Here is a 20,626-nt window from a genome sequence, read left to right on the forward strand (position 1 = left end):
CTGTGTCACTTATATAAACACTAACATACCTGTCACTGATGACACGTATTAGGAAAAGTGAAAATATGTCTCCTCTAAAGTGCTTCCGTTTTAAGGTTTTTGCATCTCTTAGAAACTTTCACGGTCCCTAGCACCTTGATGGGCTCTGTAAAACAAAGCATTATCCAAGCAGAGGTGTGACTGTACTAGAATTGTTTGAAGCTTCTACCGTTATTTTCCTATCAGAGAATGATTCATCATAATTTTGAACAGTGATGCCTTCAAAATCTTTGAGAGGTCAGAAACCCATTTTGCAGATGAAGAAACTGAGGTATAGAGTTCTCCTTGGTCCCAGGGTGAGAGGCTGGAGTATGTCAGGGAGATTATTGCTTTTGATTGTGTTAAGTTTCTTAATCCCTTTAGACTGTGACGTTTCCGTTTCTTTCCCAAATCCAGAAGTGGGAAGTGTTTTGAGATTTGTTCTATCTATGGGACTCCATCGCAGAATATTCATAAAGTGCTCAAAGTGCATGGTACTGTAAGAAGCTAGAGCCAGGGGCCGTTTCTCTCACTGTTCAGTTGAGAAGAAAGGGCATGTAGCATTGATTATTTATGAACTATTGATTACGGAACTAGTTTACAGTCCTCGGAAGTCCGAGTGTATAATGTGTGTGTCCAATTATTTTTTTTAAATCACGATCAGCTGTCTGAAGTGTCTTCACTGGGTTCCTCTTGTGTAAGAAGTACATAGCTTCCCTCGTTCCAGCTGGTGCACTTGATGATGCTGCAAAAGCAAACAAGACATTCTGCAATTGTGACCAAAGCAATACATAAATAAATAATCTATATTCCAACTTCCCCCTGGTTACATGGCTTGCAATAAATTGTGCAAATTATACACAGAAGGAACATACTGGCACTTCGAGTCCAGCTGACTTGCTAGGCAGAGCATTCTGAAAATAATAAACAATCTACAGTTCTTTTCTCTTCCGGATCCCTGAAATGTCCATCCATCCCACTGTTTAGTTTCTATAGTCCACAAAAAAGTAGTTATAACTGTAGGTGTGGCTGAAGTTCATGTCCAATACCTATAACTGAAGCTGGGACAAGAAGACACCTGGAACTTAAAAAACATGTTAATTTGGGGGTGCTTGGGGTAGCTCAGTCCGACTCTTGGTTTCGGCTCAGGTGCTGGCAGTGCAGAGCCTGCTTGGGATTCTCTCCCTCTCTCTCTGCCTCTCCCCCACTCGCACTGTCTCTGCCTCTCTCAAATAAATAAACTTTAATAAAAAATAAGCATTTAACTTTTTAAAAATATTGAACGGTATAGGGTTAAAAAATCTCAGGAGACCATCTACATTTACATTAGAAGCATTATTGAAAGCAAAACTATCTTTTATCTAGCTGTGTATATGTTCATTAACAGATATGTATGAATATATGAAGAATACAAATTACCCATTTTCTACTCCCTAATTCTTTTTATTTTTCGTGATATGGTATGGATGCACGATCATTTATTTAATCATTCTCTTTTGGTCATTTAAAAAATGTTTTTGTCTTTATAAACTTTGTATCAGTTGACCTTTGAACTCCCCATGTAGTTGGAAATGCGCATATAACTTTTGACTCCCTAAAAACTTAACTACTAATAGTCTACCATTGACCAGAAGCTTTACCAGTAACATAAAACAGTCTATCAACACATATTTGGCATGTCATAAGGATTATATGCTGTATTTTTATAATAAAGCCAGAGAAAAGAAAATGGCATTAAAGTCATAAGAGAAAGTATATTATAGTACTGCATATATAGAAAAAAAATCTGCATGTAAGTGAATCCATGCAGTTCAGACCTGTGCTGTTCAGAGTTAACTGTACATAAATTTTTGATATTACCGATCATTTCCTTAGGATGTGCTTCTAAAAGGAATCACTGGGTCAAATACTACGAACTTCTTAAAAAAGCTTTTGATACATGTTTATGAATTGCTTTCCAAAGATGATCCTGCCAAATGACACTCCTGCAAGCAATGCGGAAGACTGTCTCATCATTTACTATATAGCACAGCATGTATTTTTAATTTTGCTGGTTCAACAGGTGGAGTCTCTTTTTAAAAAGACATCTAGTAAAAATCACTTTTCATCAGAATCACAGAGGAACTGTAAATAGTACTGTAGTCTGTCTTACACAGATCTAGGTATGAAAATTACATAGAGAGACATTATGTAATGAGGTCCTACTATGATTAAGACGTAGGGCAGCCCTTCAAGGAGGTCACAGTCTTGGTAGAACGGGTAAGGCCTGTGCACGTAGGTACTTTCCTTACTCACCCCGAACCCCCCCTCCCCCCCGCCCAGTGCTCAGGAGAAAGCAGAGCTGTGTTGTGCTCCACGTCCTACTGACCCCTGTCACTGCACTGTCACTGCACTGTCACTGCACTGTGCTCTCAGCCGTGTAGACTGGGCAAAGCCCAGCAAGGAAAGGGCAAAGAGCTCTCGGCCCAGTGCGCTGGCCCCATAGAACGTGTTCACTCTCTTTGCTTGGCCATTTTGGCAACCGCTTGTCTAGTTAGATTACACTTTTTGTTAACTGAAAGGCAAAGGAAGAAAGAAACACTTGTTATGTGTATGACTCTGGTCTTTTTATTCTATGTACTATTCATAAATAGAATTTGGTACTTTGTATTTATTTGGATATTTACATTTAAAAAGGGAGTCATTGGGGGCACCTGGGTGGCTCAGCTGGTTGGGCAACTGACTTCGGCTCAGGTCATGATCTCACAGTCCGTGGGTTCGAGCCCCGCGTCGGGCTCTGTGCTGACAGCATGGAGTCTGCAGCCTGCTTCGGATTCTGTGTCTCCCCCTCTCCCAACCCCTCCCCTGCTCACGCTCTGTGTCTCTCTGTCTCTCAATAATAAATAAACGTTAAAAAAAACGCTTTTTTAAAAAAGGGAGTCACTAAATAAGCCAACATTCTTCAAAGAAAATTCTTGATGTTCAGTGCACACTATTTGCTCTTGTCATCAGCCCAAGACTCCATATTAAAGTCTGTCTTCTTATAGGAATCTTTGACCCCCCAGGGGATATTATACTCTAGGAAATCATAGTTGAATATGAATATATATACATACACACACATTCGCATACACATGCATATTCTTGGATGCTGATTTAATCGGTTCATATCTAAAGAGACAGGGGGTGGCTATTCAGAGTCTGACCCAATCTTTCTTTCTCTTAGTAATGGTGAGCCTCGTCATTGTCTCTTTCTTCTTAAGTCTTCAACATTATCAATAGATGTCCTCATGTCTAAAAGTTACTGAGAAAAGTACATTCTGGGACAAAACTTCGTTCAAAAGAAAACCACAGGCCCCACGTGGTTTCCATTAGGCCACCTCATCAAACCTGGACTTCACATGTAACTTACCTGCACTCCCAGCCTCCCCCAGAGGCTCGTCTTCACCAGTCAAGCCAGGAGTTCTCTGATCAGCACCGGTGAGCCTGCTACTTGGGCCCTTTCCATCCCCCAGAGAACGATGAGGTCATCCGCCCTAATAAGACCCCTGCCCTTCTCCCTAAGGGAAGGTGACTCTGCCTGAAATAATTATTTCTTCTCCTCTGCTAATAACTTCCCGACCCACCCTCTTTCCTATGAAAACCTTCCAGTTGGCACAGCTCCCCAGAGCCCCGCTCTACTTAGAGGGGAGGCCGCCTGGTTCGTGAATCAACCAGTGGAGCCAATTAGATCTTTAAAAGCTACCCAGTTGAATTTTTTTTTTTTAAACAACTTTAACAGATCTATGTAATTTTACTAGTGAGGTTAGGGAATTCATTTAATCCAGCTATCCTCTGACAAAACGGTTGAAAATAATTACCTACCATAGACTGATGGCTGGAATTAGTAAGAGAACGGCAGACAGCAGAAAGGTGAAGCCTGGGTACCAGGCGACAGTGGCTGAATAAATTCCATTAAAAGTAGAAACTGCAGTGACACCACCAAGCGTTTCTAAGAAGGCGATGCAAGCAAACAGGGTACCTGTTTGGGGTCAGGGTGTGGAAGGAGAAAAAGAAATGACTTCGTGACAAAACACCGAACAGAACAAAGGGAGAAAACTTACTCCCTGGAAAAAACAAACATGGGGCACTGCTTGGTGAGTGAAAGCTATTTCCTCCAAATCCCTGAGAAGTCAGTAACCCATTTTTGCAGGTGGAGAAACTGAGATCATGAGGTCCGCCTGGACTTGATGTGACGGAAGGTGAAAACACAATAGTTCCGATGTCGGTAGGGCAAAGGTAAAAGGCAACGACAGCTGACACATTTGAAACCCACAGTCTCCTGTCCCTGAACAGCCGCAGGCATAGCCACAACTACATAGCCCTGACGTTCAAGCTTATTTCCCACTCTCAGTCCCCAAGCTGGGGACATCTGTGACACACCTCCTATGTGCAGGTGGCTCCTACCAGCAAAGGTCCCACCCGAGGAGCCTTTTGAGTTAAAGCAATCCTCTTCATCTGCTTCTCACATCTGGCAAAAGTGACAGCTGCAGACAAAGACAGAGGATGGCATACACTTTCTGCAGCGTGGACTGGATCCCTCCCTCCAAAGTGTCAGCAAATTGAGCAGCCACAAGGTTCCTTTGTGTGACTCCTCAAGTAACTGTCTGTGCTCTAGTTATGCCATGGTTTGATGCGAAGTGAGTCTTTTCTGCCTTCCCTGCCTGAAACGGCTTCCACGCTGAGGTGGCTCACAAGACTGAGTGAGCGGGGATCCCGTCACTGCCCGGCACCCCTGCCCGCCTACCACGGTTGGTCGAGGGCAGGCCCTGGAGCATCGTTTGAGGAGCGTAGGGTGGCTGCGTGGTCAGTCCAAGTTCATAATCCGAGAAAAGGGGGCACAAATTCTGCCAATGTTTCGTTCTGTCTGCAATCCAAGACCACGCTGACTGAGCAGTTAAACCTCTAAAGGACAGGCGGGTCATCTTGATGTACTTGTCTTCCTCTTTGCCCTATTTGGCATCACCAGATGAAAAACTTTGTCCTGGTTTTCCCGCTCTTCTTGATGTCCCCGGTAGAAGTCCCTACGTGGCTTTGGCGGACTCTATCATTAAGCCGTTGTGCTTGTTCCCTGCTTTGCCAAGTTTACTTTTCCATGAGAAGTTGTGATGTATTTTTTCTACAAACAATGCAAATCATGTAAATAACTGTATTTGATGGACTGGTGAGAAGGAAAAGGCAAGCACGAGGGTCACCTTTCGTAACCAGATTATGGCTTACGCTGTCCGTGTTTTAATTTTCCCCGTGGTCTTAGTCTTGTAGACCGTGTGGCGTATGGGTTTTTATCTACTGAGACTTTTTACCCCGGTATACATCTTCTCGTACGTGGCTTCTAATTCTTCACTGAATGACAGGTCACGTGTTCATAAAACATAAACATATCTCTGAAGAATACTGTGTTTTCACGTACATGTCTTCTTTTGACTAAAACGAAAGCTCTGTTCATGCCAAGTGCACATCTACTCTGTTTACTGCTGTGTCCCAGGGCCTGTCTGTCCTGGCACATGGAAGATGTTTAACCCGTATTTGTCGAATGAATGAAAAAAAGCTTCATTCAACAGCCCAGTTACCAATCAGCAAGTAGTACACAGACCTGCTGCCTCCATGATTTATGATAAAACATGAAGTCAGTTCACTTGGGAGGAAGTTCTCCTACCTGTCTATGCGATTATCTTCTTATATTTCTGATCCCTTGCTACAGCCAGGCGCAGTGCCATGGAGGACAGACTGGACAGAGGTAGTCCTGTTTTGCAATGACCTAACTCGATTCTTGACAGAAAGCTGGCCAGGTGGTACGTGTGTCTGGCGTAAACAGCCATCCTGCGACACAGTAGGGTTCACTTGTCGCTCAACTTTCTCGAGCAGTTCAACTTGTGTCACAGTCACCAGAGATAAACTGGATTAAGTCATCAGCCCATTGTTTCGTATCTATACTTTTCTTAATCCGGTAGGTTTCAAAAGTCGAGTGTGTTTTTCCAGTGTTCCAAGTAATCACAAAGAGTGCGCAGGGAGCAGCGAGGCAAGAGGTAGTCCAGGGTGGCTTTAGCTGGGAGTTTCACGGCCGTATGGAGCACAGAGATTCCGAAACAATCCAGTTTCCTCTCCTTTCTCATTCAAGATGATGGGGATACTGAGAGACTCATGAAAACCTCTGTGGCACTTCCTTTCTCCTCCGATCACCTTAAAGCACATAACATTTTCACGAAGATATCCCGTTTTTAAAAAAGTAATGCAGGACCAGAATATACTCACTAGGGAAACTCTGACATCAGCAAAAGGCATCCTCAGTGAAAATCCAAAAAACAAAACATTTTAAAGTGTCACTTTAAATAGCCTTTGTAAAGGAGACTACACCAAATAAAAACCAAAACAAACCAGACACTCTGAGAAGTCTCTTTTAGCTCCAAGTTGTGAAGCAGGTAGATGTTTCTTTTTCTCCTGAACAGCTCTACCGAGGTATAATTCACACGCCCTAGAACTCACCCCTTTAAACTGCACAGTTAACGGAGCTGCGCAGCCTCGCCCCAGAAGAAACCGTACCCATTAGCAAGTGCTCCCTCTCTCTCCAGCCCTGGACAGCACTTACCTGATTTCTGTCTCCACGGGTTTGCCTTTTCTGAACGTTTCATATAAATGGAGTATTTATACGACAATGTGTGGCCTTTTGTGTCGGGCTTCTTCATTTTCCACAATGATTTCAAGGTTCATCCATGGGGTAGTTGGGTATCATCAGTACTTTATTTTTATTGCCAAATAATATTTCATTGGGCCGATATACCACATGGCATCGATCCATTCATCAGTTCATGGACGTTTACATTTGTCTTTACTTTTTGGCTACTATAAATAATGCTGCTGTGAACATTTGTGTGCAGGGTTTTTTGTGGGCATATGTTTTCATTTCTTTTGGGATTTCAATTCCATTCTATTTCTAGGAATGGAATTGCCGAGTCCTAAGGGAATTTTATTTAACTTTCTGAGGAGCTACCAAACTGTTTTGGCAAAACGGGTGCATCATTTTATGTTCCCACCAGCGGTGTAGAAGGGTTCCAGGTTCTCCACATCCTGACCATCTCTTGTTGTGGTCTTTCCATTTCAGCCATCCCGGTGGGTCTCACTGTGGGTTTGGTTTGCATTTCCCTGAAGGCTAATGATGTTGAGCATTTATTCATATAATTCTTGGCCATTTGTACAGCTTTTTGGAGAGATGTCTGTTCAAATCTGTTGCCTATATAGTTGGGTTGTCTTTTGGTTTTTTTTTTTTTTTTTTTTAATTCCAGTGTAGTTAACACACAGTGTTATAATAGTCCCAGGTGTACAATACAGTGATCCAGTAGGTTCCATATACTACTCAGTGCCCATCCAGATAAGTGTATTCTTAATCCTCCTTACCTATTTCATCCATTCCCCTCCCCCACCTCCCAAGTTCCTTATTAGACATGTGATTTACTCATATGTTCTCACACTCTGTAGCTTGTCTTTTCACTCTCTGGATGGTGTCCTTTAAAGTGCAAAAGCTCTTAATTTGGATAAAGTCTAATTTATCTATTTTTCTTTTGTTGTTGTGCTTTTGGTGTCATACCTAAGAAACCATTGTAACCCAAAGAAGCAGGTATATTTTTACATATTACAGTTACAAATTTTTATATTCCTAAGTGGTTTTCCAGTCAATCATCATTACATAATCTATAAGCAGCTGTGTGCATATACAGTGACATGGGTGGAAGAGAATCAAGAAATATATTTTTAAAGGCACTGAATTAGCAGTTTAGTGTTGACTAAACTGCCATAAATACAGCAGCCTAGATATGAATGGTCCATCAACAATTAATATGAATGTCTGCACCAGGCTGAGGCATGAAACAAAAGAAAGCTCCAAAATCTAACAATATTCACATGGTACAGATATGCCTAATATCTAACTAGTAACTAGTTCTAACTAGGAATTTAATTTTGTTGTCCTTTTGTATTGGTGATTCTCTGCCCTCCCACTTCAGCTGTTTGATCTCCTGTGTCCTGCTCTGTGCTTGGGAGGCTGATAGATTTGCTCCTATCGAATGACGTGGATTTCCTTGCTAATCTGACTTTCTGTTGCACTTGGTCAACGAGATGAAGGTGGAGAGAAAGCTTGTAGTGTGTTGTCTCTGCTCCCTCTTTGGGCCACCTTCTCTGGGTGCCTTCTCCACTGCCCACTCCGCCATACTGCTTGGACTTCATGAAAGTCGCTATGGAACCAGCTGAGTGGGATCCTGTTTTTGCTAGGATTCTAATTCAGGCCCAGCCCTAACATTTGTGGGGTCCAGTGTAAGAATACACTTAGAAGCCTATATATTATATTGTAAGTATTTGTGAGTTACAGTTCTAATGAACAAACTGTTCAGTAAGCTATGTTTCAACTCCCCGCTCTGAGAAATATGCCTTCTGTACCTTCACGATGATTTGGAAGGTCAGACACAGACTCCGAATTCTCAGACTCTTTGGAGTTCTGTGGAGGAACATGGCAGCACTGGCCGAGCTAGCTGGCCCTTGGCCCTCAGTCCCCAGCTGCAGGGTGCAGTCCGCCCACGCTGTGTTCTATCTCTCGCTCCATCCTGCTCAGAAAGGATCATTTACACATGGCTGTACACACCCCACTCTGCAATGCCAAGGTTGGGCTAGTTCTATGAAGAGTGATGGCTTGGCTACCCCTTTGGTCTAGAGGGGAACACACGGTCTACCCTCAGGAGAAAGGGTCTGAGGAAGAAGACCACCCAGGCACTCAAAGACACGAACCCAAAACTGTTTGGCTGGGAATTATGGGTCCCGGATACCCAGAATATAGTCTAGAAGGGGGAGGTGTTGTGAGCTCCCGGGCGGGCATCTGCCTGGGCCCTGAACACTCCTCTCCTCTTGAGGCAAGGCCTGGCTAGATGCAAGCCTTCTAAAGCGGGAGACCCTGGGCAGGGCACCCCTGCCTGAACATAAGCCTCTACCGAACACAGAATTTGCTTACCACTTAATTCAAAAGGCGTTCTGAACAAAAAAAAGTGTTGTAGAATATTCAGAAGAATCAAACATTGGTTGTCCATAGATTTCAGTTGAAACAGATTGTAAGCTCATTATATTCATTAAGCAAATTAAACTCACCTTGTTCAGTAGAACGAACCACTTTTGATATCATGGACCGTAGAACAGAGAGCGGCACGATCGTGAAAAGGAATGGCAACCTGACTGTAAGAGAAATGGTGGGAAATCACTGGCCAAGTCAGAAAACGAATGGCCAATTTTAAATGTGAAATTCTTTCTTTCTGACTATGTCCTTTTCTATAAGCATCCTACCCCATTGCATCCAAGGACTGAATTAATTAATTGTAGACTTCTGTCTCATGACTTAAGATACACTATAGATGGGTCAGCTAAAGGTTACTTTACTTTGTTATTACGGGAGTAAGAATAAGAGTTCATGGAGGTTTTAGGTCCTTGGGATTAGAACTGCGATTGGGACTGATGTGCTATTTCCCTGATTATTACAGTGACCTCTCGTTCAGCAAGTTGTGACTTAGCTTTCTTCATGTATTTTCTGGTTTTGCTTCCTTAGACTTGACATTCTTAGTGTTAGCATGCTTTTAGTATATTGACTCACTTATCGAGAAAGTGGTTATCTTTCTGCTTGTTCATCTTTGTGCTGAATCATTTTATGAGCCCAGATCACCTCTCCTCTTAAATTATGACCCCTAATAGTAGCATTTCTAGTTCTTTGACAAAACAGTAATAGATTATTTTTGCAGATGATGTTAAAGTTTTCACACATATATCAACTTACTTGACCTTGGCAATTCTAAGGGAGACAGGGAGAACCGACATTTACTGAACACAAGGCCTTGTGCTAAGTGCTTTACAGTGATCTCTTCTAATATTCTTGTAACCCTCTGAATTAGGTACTACTGTGCCCATTTTACATTTGAATAAATGAAGGCCCTGAGTACTTAAGTAATTTGCTTAAGATCACCTGGTGCCATATAGATGGACATTAAACCTGATTCTCTTTGGTCACCCTGCTTCCCTGCAAGGTAGCAAGAGGTTGGCAGTGGCTTTGTAGAAAAAGATGAAATCAGACCTTTCCTAAGGTCCCACTTGACAGATCCCTTAGCTCTTTCAAAGGCAGCATCTCACTCAAGCCCTACAGAAACCACCTGTGGGGTAGGTAGTTGAGGAGGTAGTCCAGTTTGCCAAAAAATGATTTATCAAAAGCCAATTGACGGAATGACCAATTTGCAAAACCCTGTCTTAAAGAATTTTCTTCTTGAATATATTCAACAAATGTGAATTTTATAAATCTTTTGAGTTTATTTTATGTAATGATCTTTAATTCTTATGGGACGCCTGGTGGCTCAGCCAGTGGAGCGTATGACTCTTGATCTTGGGGTTGTGAGTGAGCCCCACGTTGGATGTGGAGATTACTTAAAAATAAAATCTTAAAAAATAATTTTTAAAAAGTTTTATGGAAAGTAGTCTTCTTAGCAGCACTTTAAGAAATATTCAAGTTGGCAAAAAGCTCTATTGAGGAATTGACTCACAAGAAGAATGCTTCTCAAAACAATTTTTTGGCAAGTATGCAAATTTAGAAAATTGTGGTTAATCATTAGTGTTTTTTAAACCAATTGGCTTTCACTTCCTGGCAAAGTGCCTTAATTGAACTAGAATGCGTTAAATAGAGAATGTTAAACTAAAAGTTTCTCACCCAGCAGACTAAATTCATTTTATATAAACATCAAATACACGGTTAGTTCTAAGGCTACATTTTGTATCTTACCTAAAAACATCATTAATGTCGTTCTGGCAAAAGCAGTCATAACCATTCCTGCCATGGTGGTAAAGATTCCAATGAAGGCCATGTGAATGTCTTCCATACAGTAAGAAAAAAGCCATATTCCTAGGAAACTACTGAAAAAGGTAATGCTACCCAGAGCCGATCCATAACCTATAAAGACTTCATTCCAGCAGAGTGGGGAATCCAATTCATAAAGGATAAAAATGGGGGAAATGCCAATTGTCACGAAAAAATAAGTGATCATTGTAAAAAGTAACAAACAGAGAAAATACCGTCGCTTACCGGAAGCATTTTTAAAAAGCATGTAAGTTCGGTAAAATAGGTTTTTAAAGCCTTCACTACATGATATGGCAACATTCGGAGACGAAGATTCTTTCAATGAATCGCCAAGAAAAAATAAAATATAAATCAAGTTAACAGCAAGAGCCATACTAATAATGAAAAAGGACCACACAAAACCTAGTTCTCTGATAAAATAGCCAGAAGACAGTCCCGTTAATCCAGTGACAAGTCCAAGTATGAAGTCAATTATGGCTATTCGAATTGTTCTTTGTTTCTGTTCTACACATTGATCAACTACGTAGGCAAAACAGGCCCCTAAAAATGTGGTATAATTGCCACACAGTGCACCGATAAAGGTAGATGCAATCAGAAGCTGGACTGGAAAAGCAAAGTAGGAGAGCACACAGAGCCAAACACTGGTTGCAAGAGCACCAACGGAAGACAAAATCAAAGGGAATTTCCGTCCTCGATGATCACTATGAGACAGAAGTATGAACGTAGACACTAGACCAGGAATTAGCCCACTTATGTCCATCTGCAGATTAAAAAGAGACACCTTCTTCTGAACTTCCTGCAAAGAAACAAAAAGAAGACGATGTGTTCACAGAGATATAGACAACATGCATGAAAATATCACAGTGCGTGCTTTTCTTTTTTCCAGTACGTCGCCAACAAGGAATCTCTGCAGCATGGGTTTGATACAGCCTGAATCTTCATCCAGTTCACAAAGCAAATAACAAGAGGTGACACAGGAATCAAAGCTCAGTCATAATATTCAAGTACCGTGGTGGGGACTTTCACTCATAAAAAGAAAATTGGGAATCACGGTGTGTCTGTCTTATATACAGGATCCACAGACCCCAAGACATCTGGGACTGGCCATATAAGGATATTTCTTTCTTCTGTGAACAGCTAGCACGGAGATCATGACCACTGTTGTCAAGCAAGAGCAACACCCTTTCCCATGACAGATCCTTCTGTCTACTTAAAAGGCAATGAATATCACGTGTAAATGTCATACTCGATAGACCTTTATTTAGGAGGCACTCAGTTGCTTTTTTCACATGTGTCTCCACAAATACGTTTCTTCCAGTTTCTTTCTTTCCTTACTAAAAAAGAAGATAAAACCCCAAGAGAAGCTTTGCACTGACGAAGACGGATGGTGGCACGCCATGAACTGAGGAGGAAGGTAAATCCAGCTTCTCCAAGCCAACACACCCGGGGGCACACACAGGCTGGAAGATGTTACAGTCGCTGCACTGGTTGTTTGGGGGAGAGCATTTGGGGTGATTTCTGTTTGCCACCTCTCTCTGTATTTTCCAAGTTTTATACAGAGTATGTGCCATTTTTGTAACAGGGATTACTAAACTCATTTTTAAAAACAGACGGATTCATGTAATATTTAGAAAGCACCCTAGAACAACTGATGAACCACACAGAAAAATCAAGTACTGAAATTAATGATGTTTTAAAAGAGTGAGCCCGTGTTGATTTTTATATATCCATATAACGCAAGTAACTTCCCGTTACCAGGAAGTGTTGTCGTCACTAAGGCTCAAAGCTCCAGTCATCTCTGTTTCTGGCCTTTCCCTTCACCCATGCCTGCCAGCACCCGGTGCTTCTCGTGACCTCTGCCTCTTTCCGGTCCCATCACTGCCACCGGAAGCACAGGGCTCCTAGCGCTCACCAGGACTCCCCGGGCACCTTGCTTTCCCTCTCTTCAACTCGGTCTATGACCCAGCCTCGTCACTTTGTGGATCACACACCCTAATGGTGGGAGCGGCTTGCCAAAACACACTAGTGGCACGTCTCGCACCTGCTTATTAGCCCTCTGCCTGCCAGAGAAAGCTCACGCTTTCCGTGTCCGTTATGTTAGGCCACCCAGAGGCGGTCCGACCCCACTCTTCAGCATGATCTCCACTCCCTCCCCAAATACGCCGTGTTACAGGCACAGGCCTTAGTCAAGTCCAACTTGGATTTGCCTGAAATGCCCAAACAGATGTAATCTCTCCCGTTGAACCTTCTCATCTGGCCATTATCATTCTTCAGTTGCACTTTTTTGTGTAGCGACTAAGAGCTCTGGAGTCAGATGGATCTAGATTCAGAAGGAGCCCGTTCTTTACGTAGCAATTAGAGTGATTTTTAAAAACACACACCAACCAGCTCATGTTACTCCTCCACCCAAAATCCCTCGGTGGCTTTCCTGACAGTGGAATAAATCCGAATTCCTTGCCACAGTGTGGGCGGCGATATCATGACTTCTCTGATTTCAGGTCTGCCTCTCGGCTCCCCTCAGCCACATGCATTCCTCAGACACTCCACGCTCATTCGCTTGTTTTGTACGTGCTGTTCCTTTTGCGATGACCACACGGCTCACTTCCTCAATTCGAAAGTCACTTCCTCAGAAGCCTTCTGTGAGCCATCCAGAGCAACCCCATCAACCCCCACCCAGGGCTCCATGCCCTTATCTGGCTATAGTTTTCTTTAGAGACTTGCCCCACCCCCACAGGGTGGGTTACTTTAATGGAGCTGCTCACCGTGTGCCCTGTCCACTACCACTAAGCTCTGGGAGGGCGGGCACGCGGTCTTCTTTGCCACATCGTCACGGATTCCAGCCAAGTGCTTCACAGGGTCCCCCACAGATACTGGTTGTACCAGTGAATAAGCAAATAAAATAGGCGACGCGCTAGCTGCGTGTGATGCCGACCGAATTATTTATCCCTATAGCTTCATCTGACAAGAGGGGGGTATGAAGAGTCCCTGTCTTGCAGGCTGTTGTGAGTGTGAGATTTAAAGTCAGCATGGCAACATAAGGCACACCGCAGAGACCCTACTATAAGTTCATGCTTAATCAACTCTGGTAGTTTCATTTTTACTAGGGCAGGCTTCTTTTTAAAAAAAATTTTTTTTAAATGTTTATTTTATTATTTTTGAGACAGAGAGAGACACAGCATGAATGGGGGAGGGGCAGAGAGAGAGGGAGACACAGAATCGGAAGCAGGCTCCAGGCTCTGAGCCATCAGCCCAGAGCCCGACGCGGGGCTCGAACTCATGGACCGCGAGATCGTGACCTGAGTCGAACTCGGACGCTTAACCGACTGAGCCACCCAGGCGCCCCTAGGGCAGGCTTCTTGTGCACACCGTTGTAGCTCCACGGTTATAAAAGCCATCAAGTAAATATTTACCGAATAAAGAAGTAAATCAAACAATCATTTTCTAATCCGCTTCTCAACAAGCTATTCCAGTTTGGGATTCCTCTTCCCATTCCCACCCCTCCCCCATATCTGGTCTTCTTTCTAACCCAACCTCTTACGCAGACTTCTCTCCTCATCTGCAATCTGTTCCTTTTAAACTCTGGAGAATCATAATTAGATAAGGGCAAATGGAAGAAATCAGAATAAAAAGGGCTATGTCTTCTACAAGACTGAACAGGGTGGCTCAAGCATCCGACTCTTCAGCTCAGGTTATGATCTCACGGTTCAGTTCATGAGTTCGAGCCCTGCGCCTGACTCTGCACCGACAGCGGGGAGCCTGCTTGGGGTCCTCTCTCTCTCCCACCCGTTCACTCGTGCACACACACTCGCACACTCTCTCTCAGAATAAACTTTGAAATAAAACTAAAAAAAAAAAAAAAAAAAAAAAGACCGAACAGAAGGACAATGTACTGAGACAAGTGTAAATTACATTAAGGAAAGGAATATCAATTTTCAAAAAGTCACAATTCCATAGGCTGTAGTATATATAGTAATTACAATTGAGTAGAAGACATTCTCTATCTGCTGGTAATAAGGGACTGTGTTAGTTATTAAAAGGGTTATAAGTAAATTACTGAATAAGAACAATTTCACCATCTGGTTGCCACCAACTTGCCCCCTCAACTAGCAGGGTCCCTGTCTTGATAGCACTTGAAGAGAAGAGACCAAAGTGGCCAGTTTAGCACCTCAAAACCAGTCGTTTCACCTGGGAAGGAGAGGATGGCAAGGGGCTTCAAAATTCCTTCCTCCACACAAGTCAACAAACATGCTTAGAATTCCCTACCTCTTCTGCTTTAGCCAAGAGTGTCCTTCCCACAGCCTTGCCATTTTGTTAAGAGGCCCTTTAGAGATTAATCTTGCTCAAGAGAAGTATGTAGGTGCATCTTATAGTCACAAGACTCAGAAAACTCAAAGATTTGGAAAGTAGGTTAGATGAATATTTATATGTATTTATATGTCTATATATATTTGACCCTACTAGGTTGAAAAATAAGACTTTTCATTCATATAGAGTTTCAAAATGTTAAGTATAAGTGAAATAGCTTAGTTTATTCTTCTATCTATACCCTGAAATTCGTATTATTATCTTGCATTCCAATACATGTGTCTGTGTCTGTGTATTTGTTATATAGAAGGATAAATAAATATGGTATCACAGTAAGAAGTTCAATACACTATTGTATTATGCACTCTTCTTACAAATAATTGGTCTTTTGGGGGGGTGGCAAAGAAAAATTTGAACTGAAAAAAATCCTTTGTTTTATTCAGGACTGACTCTGTGTGTCCTATGACATTTTATTTTTAGGGTTACAAGAACAATTCTCAAACCCCTCAATTTCTTTAAGTCAGCAAGTGCCCAGCACCCACCCCCAGCAGAGCTGGGAATTGAGAAGGAAGGTCCTGAAACAGGGAACATTTGTCCTTGGATTTCAAGGTAAGAGAGGGGCGCCTGGGTGGCTCAGTCAGTGAAGTGTCCGCCTTCAGCTCAGATCACCATCTCACCGTTTGTGAATTCGAGCCCCACGTCAGGCTCTGGGCCAACAGCTCGGAGCCTGGAGCCTGCTTCGGATTCTCTGTTTCCCTCTCTCTGCCCCCCCCTCACTTGCACTTTGCGTGTGTCTCTCTCTCAAAAATAAAGAAACATTAAAAAAATAAAAATAAAGGTAAGAGAATATTCTTATATTGAGCAGGAACAGTATCCAGAAAAGGGGCCAGAGGGAAATGCTGAAGGAGATGGGGGTGCCTCCTGGGAAGCAAAAATGCTCCTGTGACCTAAGGAGCAAAAAGCGAGTGGCCTGCCCGCCCTGTCCCAATTGTGGGTGGGGACAGTCATGCTTTCTAGTTCCCCAATCTGAGAAAAAGGATCTGTAGCTCTAGAGTACCAACTTTAAGAGAAGGGATCTAGGGCACTATGTTTTCTTGAATATTAATCTCATTAAAAAACAATTAATGAAACAACAATTAAACACTGGGCAGAAATTTTCAAAATGAGACCACTGCTCTGGGCAGTGGGGGCCTCTCAGCAGCTGGGTAAGGCCAGAGGCGGCCAGTACTCATCACCTGCACAGTCACAGAGGCCACCAAGGTGACTGAACCACGGCCTGTCTCCCCTCACTCTGGGAGGGCAAGGGCAGCAGACTTTTCCACACATTCAAGTCCTCTCCCCCTCTGTCCCTCCCACTGCTCCCAGGTGTCTGCTGTAGGAAAGCATGGAATCCAATATAGAAACTGATGAGCCTACTGAACCTTTTCACTCCCTGGGAGTTTATATATATAATATATAAATATATAGAATTATATATTCATATATTTATTAATATAGATATATAATATTTATAAAATATTTATATATATTTATTTATATATTTATTATATATAAGATATATAATATATATATAGGAACATTCTTTTTTTTTATTTAAAAAAAATTTTTTTTTAACGTTTATTTATTTTTGAGACAGAGAGAGACAGAGCATGAACAGGGGAGGGGCAGAGAGAGAGGGAGACACAGAATCCGAAGCACGCTCCAGGCTCCCAGCTGTCGGCACAGAGCCCGACGCGGGGCTCGAACTCACGGACCGTGAGATCATGACCTGAGCCGAAGTCGGACGCTCAACCGACCGAGCCACCCAGGCGCCCCAAGGAACATTCTTAAAGTCAGGAGACAAAACCACCAGGTGAGACCCTTGGCCCTTCTATTTTTACGACCCCACTCTAGGCCAGAACCCTGATGTCTGCATGGCTTCCCAGCAATTATCAGTTCCAAGAAAATTTCTCCCATGGAAATGAGGAACGGCAGAAGCTGTGTCCAAAGGCCAGGCCTCAGCCCAGCAAGGTTCTACCTGACACCTGGGGAGCCACCTCCAGAAGCGCCACAGCCTTCCTTCTGGGCCCTTGGCCATTTCTTCTAGGCCTCAGACTCCTCGCCCAGTCACATCTGAATCCCCTTCTCCTGAGGAGAAAATCTGAGAGCCGGCTAGGCAAGTGACTTGCATTCCTCCAAACTCTTCTGGTCCTTTGAGAGGTGAGGCGGTGCCACTCTTTGCCATCACAAAGTATCCCCTAGGGGAAGAGTTCAAGGTGTAGAACCGCCGTCTGGGGAAACAATTCCACATCTAAATGCTATCTCCTTCGCATCTGGACGTTGGTAGACTTTGCTAAAAACTGTCTGAGGGAGCCTGCGGATGGTGATGTACCTCCTGTTTGAAACAAATCAAAAATTGGGGGAGGAGGCCAGAGAGGGAGAAGGTAAGGCTCTGTAATATCTGGCTCAACACTTTCAGTGTCCTCAGAACCAAAGTGAGTGCTCCCCTCCGCAGACAGCCTCCCACGGCTGCCCCTGGGCACTTGGGAGTCAAAGCTGATCTGCTAACACCGAATGATGAATGACAAATGCTGCCCCCTGCCCCCTACAAGTCCATGAAGGACACGGGCCCCAAGGTCCACAGTCTTCAGTGATGGGCTACTTATGGGGTCACTGAAAACTGGGTCATGTACAGGCAGAAGGAGGGGTGGTGGAAGGAAGCAAGCCGGGGAAAGGCAGAAACACTGTTTCCCCCGGCCGCTGGGACCATCGAGTACTCATTCCAGTTGGCTGTGGTCCAACTTTCAGGCTTTGGGATGGGGGTGGGGGAGGAGGAGGAAAGAGCCCCTGGGGAGGTGAGACTAGGCGGAAATTTTCTAAGAAAGGAGAAGCACCAATGTCACAGAAGAAGGGGCTTTTACTTAGAAGAGGCAGATTAGGGACACCTGGGTGGCTCAGTCGGTTGGGGTAACTGACTTCAGCTCAGGTCATGATCTCACAGATCATGGGTTCCAGCCCGGGGTCAAGCTCTGTGCTGACAGTTCAGAGCCTGGGGCCTGCTTGGGATTCTGTGTCTCCCTGTATTTCTGCCCTTCCCTGCTCATACTCTGTGTCTCTCTCTCAAAAATAAACATTAAAAAATAAAAAAAATAAAAAAAAGAAGAGGCAGATTAAAGGTGTTAGGAAACTTCAAACAGGAGAACTGAATAAAGGCTCTTGACCTGGGATTTCGGAGCATTTAAGGTGACCCTTGAGAGATCAACGTATGATGAGTGCAATGCCCTCTTTCATCAAAAACGCCTTTACACATTCCCCTTTTATGACATTTTAGGGATATTTTAATGTCTTACCTCCTGGAATGCAAAAATTGGGCTGCTTGTATTTTTTCCACACTCAGAAATATTGCTATCCGACACAAAACTGTAGTTGCTGGTTTCTTCCCATATTCTCCTATACACATACTGTGTTGTCAGTGGGGCAGTCAAAGTCAGAGCAAATGCACTCAGGCAAATGGCAGGTTCTACAAAGAAAATCTTCATGTTGCCTGGGTAGGTAGTTGAATTCTGTTAAAAAGAACGGGGAAGTTAGAGGAGTTTTGTGGAGTAACTGGGGAACAGAAAGCAGTAAGCAGTTCGTAAGAGATTAATTTTCACTTTGGAATAGGGTACGCAGTAAACCGGTGACTATCTTACTTAACTATTTTTAAGAGTAAGTATGACCTTTCAGGGCTCAAACCGCCTTAAAATAATCTTAGTAAGTTGTCACCCATTTTCGTTTAGAATCATCTCACCACAGTCCCCACATTGTATATACTGCCAACCGGTTTTCAAAAGGCAAACAATGAGGTTCCTCCGGGAACGCGATAATTGCGCAACTGTTTGTTATTGTTATTTTGCTGCTCGTTAACAAGGACAGGAAGGGGGCCTTTAAAAAGCAGCTGCCGATCATAAAGGGATTTTTTTCTCGTTTAAACTCACCCCACGGTTACAGTCTTCCTGCCAGGCTAGGCGCAGGTCTGATCATTTTCGGGGCCGGAATCCCCGGGGGCTGTCTTCTTTGGGGGGGAGGGGGTGCCCTGCGCTCTCCGGGCGCCTGCCGAGCAGCAAGTGCTCCCGAGGCTGGGGCGGCCCGGGACGCGCCGGGGACACTGACCGCCGCCTGGGTCGGGGGCCGGGTCTGCGCCGGCCGCCGCGCTCGGACGGGGAGGGGAATTTCCGTTGAATTCGACCAAATGCACCTGTCGGGGAAACTCAAGCTCTCATTTTAAAGCAAACCAACCGAGCGCACTCCGGCGTCCAGAGTGACGACGGCGACAGGTCACTGCGCAGCCCCCGCTCGGCTCCTCGGTGGCCCTGCGGACTCGGCCCCAGGGAGCACGGGCGGCTGCTCCCTGCGCGGTGGGCAGCCTGTCCGCGGGTCGGTGGGTGGGCCTGTGGGCCCGCTGCCGGTCGGCTCCAGACAGAGGCTTAGCCCCCGCCCGCGGAGCACCGCAGCCGGCCGAGAGGGCGGGGCCGCGGGCTGCCGGGGTCGCCGCCGGCGTGGCTGTCCCTGTCCTGCCTGGCTCTTCTGCGATTGGGCCCGGTGTCTGGCTCCCTCGCGGGGATTGGTCCGCTCGACGTCGCTCCCGTGAACCCGCCCCCAGAGGCCCCAGGCTAAACCTGGCGCCGCGCAGCCGTCCGCCAGCCCGAGCTGTTTGTAGGGCAGCGCGGAGGTCTCGCTTTAGGGCTCTGCAGTGGAAGAACATTTCTGGGTCTGAGCATCGTTTTTCGCAGAAGCACACGGAGATCTGTTGCAAAAGTAACGTGTGTGGGATGCAGTTCCCTGTAGCGTCCGGGTCGGCAGGGCAAGTGCCCTAAGAAACGCAGAAAAGGGGGACGGGGTAGGGGGCGCCCGTGCAGGGAAAGAGAGTGCTCCTGGCAAAGGGTCTGAAATGTGGTCTCTGGCTCTTCCTGGCGGTGTGACCTTGGGCAAATTATTTAATCTCTATGAACCTTTCTTTGTCAAGTGGGCATAACAGCCCTACAGGATTGTTCTAATGAACCCTCAGCATGTATATACAGCGTAGCCTTGGGACAAAGGAGGGACTGTACCAGTGCCTTCCAACAAGCCCGCCAGGACCACACCTGAAGTTAGGTTTATGACTTCTTGTAAGGAGGAGGAACACATAAATGGGGAGCAATGGGGTATTTCAGTAGAAGTGTTAGAATTTGTCATGGGATTTGGGCATAAGTGATGTGTGGGAAGGGTTCAAGAAAGCAAGCCCCCCCTTCCCCCCCCCCCCCCCCCCCCCCGTATTGGATGCTGTCAGGAAGTAGGGGTAATTCTATGATTGGGTGTCTTAATTCTTAGTAAGAAGGAGTGAACATAAGTGGAGGTTAAAGCCATAACTGATAAAGAAGTAGCTTACGGTAGACATTTTTTTGTCATTTTTGTGGTTTA

The 20,626-nt window shown here is 44.5% G+C and overlaps 1 protein-coding gene across 6 annotated transcripts; it reads right to left on the minus strand.

The window, feature by feature from the left end:
- Nucleotides 1-393: 393 nt before the first annotated feature.
- SLC46A3 (solute carrier family 46 member 3) lies at nt 394-19,656 on the minus strand. Of its 6 annotated transcripts, none has more exons than XM_042941195.1 (6): nt 19,165-19,650; nt 18,538-18,750; nt 10,829-11,699; nt 9,163-9,246; nt 3,862-4,018; nt 394-763 (listed from the first exon to the last, which is right to left on the minus strand). In XM_042941195.1, the coding sequence occupies exons 2-6, from the start codon at nt 18,724-18,726 to the stop codon at nt 679-681; spliced, it is 1,386 nt and encodes a 461-aa protein (XP_042797129.1). In that variant the 5' UTR covers nt 18,727-18,750; nt 19,165-19,650; the 3' UTR covers nt 394-678. The 6 variants fall into 6 exon arrangements, with proteins under 6 accessions (XP_042797129.1, XP_042797209.1, XP_042797372.1 ...); XM_042941275.1 differs by having other exon boundaries at nt 19,466-19,553; XM_042941438.1 differs by lacking the exon at nt 19,165-19,650 and adding an exon at nt 17,226-17,445 and having other exon boundaries at nt 18,538-18,625.
- Between the last annotated feature and the right edge of the window lie 970 nt (nt 19,657-20,626).

The sequence above is a fragment of the Panthera leo genome, chromosome A1, assembly GCF_018350215.1.
Source record: "Panthera leo isolate Ple1 chromosome A1, P.leo_Ple1_pat1.1, whole genome shotgun sequence".
Classification (NCBI taxonomy): Eukaryota; Metazoa; Chordata; class Mammalia; order Carnivora; family Felidae; genus Panthera; species Panthera leo.